Raw genomic sequence first — 6,389 nt, forward strand, 5'->3', positions numbered from 1 at the left:
AAATATTCTGTAAAAGTTAAAAATATAATATGACATATGCTTGCCCCTGAATTTAGCAAACTAATAAGATATCTAAGATATTTCTGTAGGACATAATTTCCAATAAACTAGAATTTTTGGTAATTTTTAAGAAAGACAACATTCAGAATTTGAAACATTACTTTTTATTTCATATTTTTTAATGTATTAAGGGGGCTCATGGGTATAAGTCATTTTTTTTTGGTATTATATGTTTTTTATAAATGAACTTTATCATATACTTAATAGAAAAATGAAATGAAAAATAGGGTCACCATTCATTTAAGCTCACAATCTCACAATCTGCCTCTGAAAGAAGCATACATTTTTGTTAATGTCCTTTTTTTTCTGTTGGACTAATAGGAGAAATAGAGGTAATATCAAAATAAAACTAGAGGCTCCTAAGAGCCTGTGTCGCTCACCTTGGTCTATGTGCATACATGTATTAAACAAAGGACACAGATGGATTCATGACAAAATTGTGTTTTGATGATGGTGATGTGTTTGTAGATCTAAGCTTACTTTACTGAACATTCTTGCTATTTACAATTTTCTCTATTTATAATAAACTTGGCCCTGTAGTTACACAGAGGAAAATATTTTGTACAAATTTACAAAAATTTATAAAATTAATAATGAAAATTGTTAAAAATTGACTATAAAGGACAATAACTCTTTGAGGGGTCAACTGACCATTTAGGTCATGTTGACTTATTTGTGTAGATCTTACTTTGCTTAACATTATTGCTCTTGACAGTTTATCTCTATCTATACTAATATTCAAGATAATAACCAAAAACAGCAAAATTTCTTTAAAAATTACCAATTGTGGGGCAGCAACCCAACAACCAATTGTCCAATTCCTCTGAAAATTTCAGAGCAGATAAATATTGACTAGATAAACAATTTAACCCCTTTTCAGATTTGCTCTACATGCTTTGGTTTCAGAGTTATAAGCCTAAATCTACATTTTACCCCTATGTTCTATTTTAAGCCACAGCGGCCATCTTGGTTGGTTGGCCTGGTCACCTGACACATTTTTTAAACTAAATACTCCAATAATGATTTTGGCTAAGTTTGGTAAAATTTGGCCTAGTTATAAGTGTCAGAGGAAAAGATTTTTGTAAAAGACTACAAAATTTACGAAAAATTGGTAAAAAATGACTATAAAGGGCAATTACTCCTTAAGGGGTCTACTGACCATTTTGATCGTTTGACTTATTTGTAGATCTTACTTTGCTGAAAATTATTGATGTTTACAGTTTATCTCTATCTATAATAGTATTCAAGATAATAACCAAAAACGGCAAAATTTCCTTAAAATTACCATTTTAGGGGCAGCAACCCAACAACGATATGTCCGATTCATCAGAAAATTTCAGGGCAGATAGATCTTGACCTGATGAACAATATCACCCCTGTCAGATTTGCTCTAAATGCTTTATTTTTAGGTAATAAGCCAAAAACTGCATTTTACCCCTATGTTCTATTTTTAGCCATTGCGGCCTTCTTGGTTGGTTGGCCGGGTCACCGGACACATTTTTTAAACTAGATACCCCAATGATGATTGTGGACAAGTTTAATTGGTTTAATTTGGCCCAGCAGTTTCAGAGAAGATTTTTGTAAAAGTTAACAACGACGGACGACGACGGACGACAGACGACGGACGCAAAGTGATGGGAAAAGCTAAAAATATAGGTCACCAATGAGTTAATAAAGATATTTCAATTTTAATGCCAAATAATGGCATTTTTGCACCAAAGGGAGAAAATTTGGAGCTTTTTTAACGATAAAAACATTTTAAAAGTCATCTGTGGTCAAACCGATTCAATTTGTTTGGTTGATTTTTGTACCATATCATAAGTAATAACTATATTAGTATAATAAATAAAATTGAAATGAGAAAATAAATGTTTATTTTTTGGCCAAAATTTGTGTACCCGTTAGCCTGACTGAGTCCTTAAGATAATATTCCAAATTTGTTCATTGATATTCTTACTTATATTCTGAAAGTTCTATCATATCAGGAATATGTATACTGCTTTTCCAGAATTTATCAGTACTATTATATATCATACTAAAATACTATGAGACAGACGTTAGTTACATTCAGGATAACTTAAGAATAAATTAGAGATTTAATTTTTTCTGTAAGTAGAAATTGAGGGAATTTTAGAAATCTTTTAAAATTCTGAATATAGGCTAAATACTACAGAAAGACAATTTCCAGACAGAATACTTTATAAAATAAAATATCAAGACAACTATAAACCAATTAAAGACATAACCAGACAGAAAATCAGTAAGAAAAATTCTGTAGCCAGGTGTTGACAGATAAGGGATAGACAGATTCTCAGACTCCAAAATATATTATGAATAAATTTGAAAATGGAAATGGTGAATGTGTCAAAGAGACAGCAACCCTATCAAAGAGCAGGAAACAGACAAAGGCCACCAATAGGACTTAAACACAGTGAGAAATCCCGCAACCAGAGGCAGGCTTCAGATGACCCTTAAACAAAAATGTGTACTAGTTCAGTGATAATGGACGTCACACTATACTCCAAAACATATAAATCAACTAAACATGTTAAACATGTTCTATGAGATTTCAACCCTACCCCTATACCTCTAGCCTCTAGACTATTTTAAAGCTTCGGTAGCTTAAAATATTGCATGTAGCTGTTAAAACATAGCATCTGCCTTGAAATATAACCTTGCTTATTACAGATACAATGCATGTCCCTACAAAACGAACTATATATTTTCCCGTTTGAATGGTTTTACACTAGTAATTTTGGGGCCCTTTATAGCTTGTTGTTCGGTGTGAGCTAAGGCTCCGTGTTGAAGGCCGTACTTTAACCTATAATGGTTTACTTTTTAAATTGTTATTTGTATGGAGAGTTGTCTCATTGGCACACACACCACATCTTCCTATATCTATATATTGTCACATCACCCCTGCCATACCTATAAATCATGACAAGTAATCATCTTTATAGTTACCTGCATGATATTGATGATACTAATGTGTCTAATATCATTATTACCTGTAATTACAGGTAAGTTAATCAATTCTTTTTTATCCTTTCGTTAATTAAAAATCAATCGTCATCATTGAAAAATGGTCTGTTATGATTTACCGTGGGAAACTTATGATAATGATATACTCATTTAGGCCTTTGATGTTTTCTTTAGTTTAACAATGCAACCTCTCTAAAACTTAAGGAAATAAAATTTAATGAGACTGAATATCAAAGAAAATTCAGAGAGAATTTAACAGAGGAAAACCCTACTAAACAACAGTTTTTCGAAAGAAAAAAAAAGACTGACTTTATAATTCCAAGGTCAAATTTCAAATATAATCTAAAATATCGCAGAGTAACCTGAGCAACCCTGATTGTTGCAAGGAAATGACAGAATAAACAGTTGCAAACAATAAATCACCATTTGTTAATCCTCTTAAACTTAACCTTATCACAAATACAAATGTTGTTGAAACTGATGACTCTGGATTGATTGTTTATACTGGTGTTTAATGCCTCTTTCAGCACCATTAGGTTTTTAAATAGTGGATAAATCTAAATGTTGAAACTGATAAGTCTGGATTGATTGATTGATTGGTTATAGGTGTTAAATGCCTCCTTGAAGACAGCAATATCAGCTTTTATATTGAAAGATAAGCAGAAGAGCACATAGTGTACCACTGATCATCCCAGTCAGTTAAGATTGGAGTTGAATGCAACTGGCACGAGATTGAAACTCAAAAACTCATGTGTGTTTTGCTTGTAGTTTGGATTATTTAGACCACTGGCGGCCACAGAGACCCTGCTGAAACTGGAACATCAGATACCTAAGTTATGCTTTATGTAGGTATATATAGTCAGTCAATACTGAATAGATGTACTTTTGTTATTTGTATAAAAGCTTGCAGTGTTACTTTAATAAACTTCAAGTCTTCACCACATCAAATATATCTTAAAACATTTTTGTCTTTGAGCATCATACCCAATTAATTGGATTTCATACAAAGAAATTTATTTGCTTCATTTGAAAAAACATGTAAAATCAATCTAGCATAAAATCCTTTATCTATTTGAGAAAACTTCTACGAATTCAAATTAACTTTTTAATTATACACATCAAAAACCTTTTTTTACTTTTTGCACGTATAAATTTTCTGTGACATTTTAAATCTGAGTAAATTATTCTGATGTTATCCATTACATAAGCTGTATCAACTTTGGTATTTATATTTCCTACCATGATTACCATCAGCAGGGAACAACAATTATTTTTACTTTTCTTGGTTTGCTCATCAATGGCAATATTCCTTTAAGGATAACTGTAGATTTTCTTAGTTTCATGGAATATTTTACAGACAGGACAGTAATTAGTTTTTCCGATTTTCTTCCTCAATTAAAACATTGCATGTGAAGTCTTTTGCTCCGTCTACTTATCTTATTTCCTGAGAAATTGGAACACTTTATTATTAAAGCCATGCATGTTTGCTTTTTTTTCTTTAATTTCTAAATTATCTTGAAAATAAGGTCAATAATGGTCTTCTCTTTTAACTTCCTCAGATAATGAAGACTTTACGCGTGAATTACTTCTAAGGCTATCTGTAATGTTTTCTTTGAATCCTGTCTCTATTCAATGAATATTACTTATATATTTTTTTATATATTCATGACAAACTGAAACACTTTAAGTATTACTGTTTAATGATCTTCGTTTCTGAACTAAATGGATCATTGCATATACGGGTTTTGTTTTATTTCTGAACTATATGGATCTCCAATAATATATGTAAAATAAAGGAATGCAAAAATACAAACAAAACACAATTTTTTTAAATCTCAAGTTTGGGAAGAAACATTTCAGTTATGTGCTTACTTAAAAAGCATTTAAACTTTAAGGATAACACCCTTCTGGTTTATAACTGACGATTTCAAGAGTTCTTATTATTTCTAGATTTCATCAATATTATTATTAATTATATTAAAACATTTTTTTTTTTTTTTTTTTTTTTTAAAAACCTACAATGCATTCATTAAAAATATGTCTCCATAAAATCTATAATAGAGCATAAATGAATCAATATGATGATAGAATGTTTTAAAGAACCCCTTACTGCTGATTCATTAAAGGAGTACAGCCGTTATGAAATAAAACAATTATAATTAAAAAGACTTACCTAAAAGTGACAATTTTAGTGTTGAAATGTTGTTTTGGTTGATAGAATCTTTAAGTGACGGGTGGGTAAACTCGGCGTAACATCCCTGTCGGTGGACAGACATCGTAACATCTACTGTCGGTACATTATTATATTACATCTATGTTTAATCAAACTCACACAATCATAGGTTGGATCATCAAATTCTCATTTACAGTTTTCCGTCAAATTGCCCATCTAAAATAAAAAAAAGAAAGTGTGGTTATATTGATTTGATGTTCAATGGTGATAGGTCTACAAATGAGACAATTTATCTACCTCTTTGTGGTCAATATTTGACAGATAATTTTCAAGGTATATTCTAAGTTGAAAAAGAAGATACAGGTAAATAAAATTATAACTAAAACATGATTTTTTTTTAACACTCAAATTGATTCTTTACTGCACATATTGCTATTTAACAATAAAACTTGGTGAATTAGTACAGCGTTTCATCAAAATATGATTTGAATCATTATAAAAATATGTTTATCAATTATAAATAATATTTCAACATGCAATATAATGTAATTGAATATTACTATAAGAGATATGCATTATTAAAAAAATGGGAGTTCTAGCAAGGATCCATTTACAAGGTTTTAGTATAACTTTCTTATGTTCTCTTCTAAAACCGTAAATTAAGAAATTTTTGGTGCATTTAAAATTGCAATTGTTGACCAATGAACTAAAACCTGAGCTTTAAAGTTCTTGAAATAATTGTTGCATATAAATGATGCTACTAAAATTAAGAAATGCTAGCTTCTATTTTTTACCAAACTCAGTAATCTATAAAAAATTTCTTAAAACATAACAAGAGTGCACACGCTGAAATGTCTTGCCTTCTTTACTTATCATTGACATTATGTTGATAGTTCTAAATATAAAGCTTTATTACAACTGTCACATAAACTTAACATTAACCAAGAAAACTAAAATTGACCAATGAACCATGAAAATGAGGTTAAGGTCAGATGAACCATGCCAGGAAGACATGTACAGCTAACAATTCTACCATACAACAAATATAGTTGACCTATTGCATAAAAATTTGTAAGGGTTCCGCGGAACCCAGTGTCTCGCCTACTTTTGCTGTTAATCACACACTCATCAAAAATGATGAAAAAAATCAATAAAATTATTCCTCTCGATACTA

The 6,389-nt window shown here is 30.4% G+C and overlaps 1 protein-coding gene across 1 annotated transcript in view; it reads right to left on the minus strand.

Annotated features, from left to right (window-relative positions):
* LOC143082118 (uncharacterized) overlaps positions 1-5,434 on the minus strand; it is a 153,321-nt gene extending 147,887 nt beyond the window's left edge. Inside the window, exon 1 of the mRNA XM_076257675.1 lies at positions 5,216-5,434. Within this exon, the coding sequence (XP_076113790.1) occupies positions 5,216-5,318 (103 nt within the window). The 5' untranslated portion in view covers positions 5,319-5,434. The remainder of the gene's footprint in view (positions 1-5,215) is intronic.
* Positions 5,435-6,389: the final 955 nt, after the last annotated feature.

Source organism: Mytilus galloprovincialis, chromosome 7 (assembly GCF_965363235.1).
Source record: "Mytilus galloprovincialis chromosome 7, xbMytGall1.hap1.1, whole genome shotgun sequence".
NCBI lineage: Eukaryota > Metazoa > Mollusca > Bivalvia > Mytilida > Mytilidae > Mytilus > Mytilus galloprovincialis.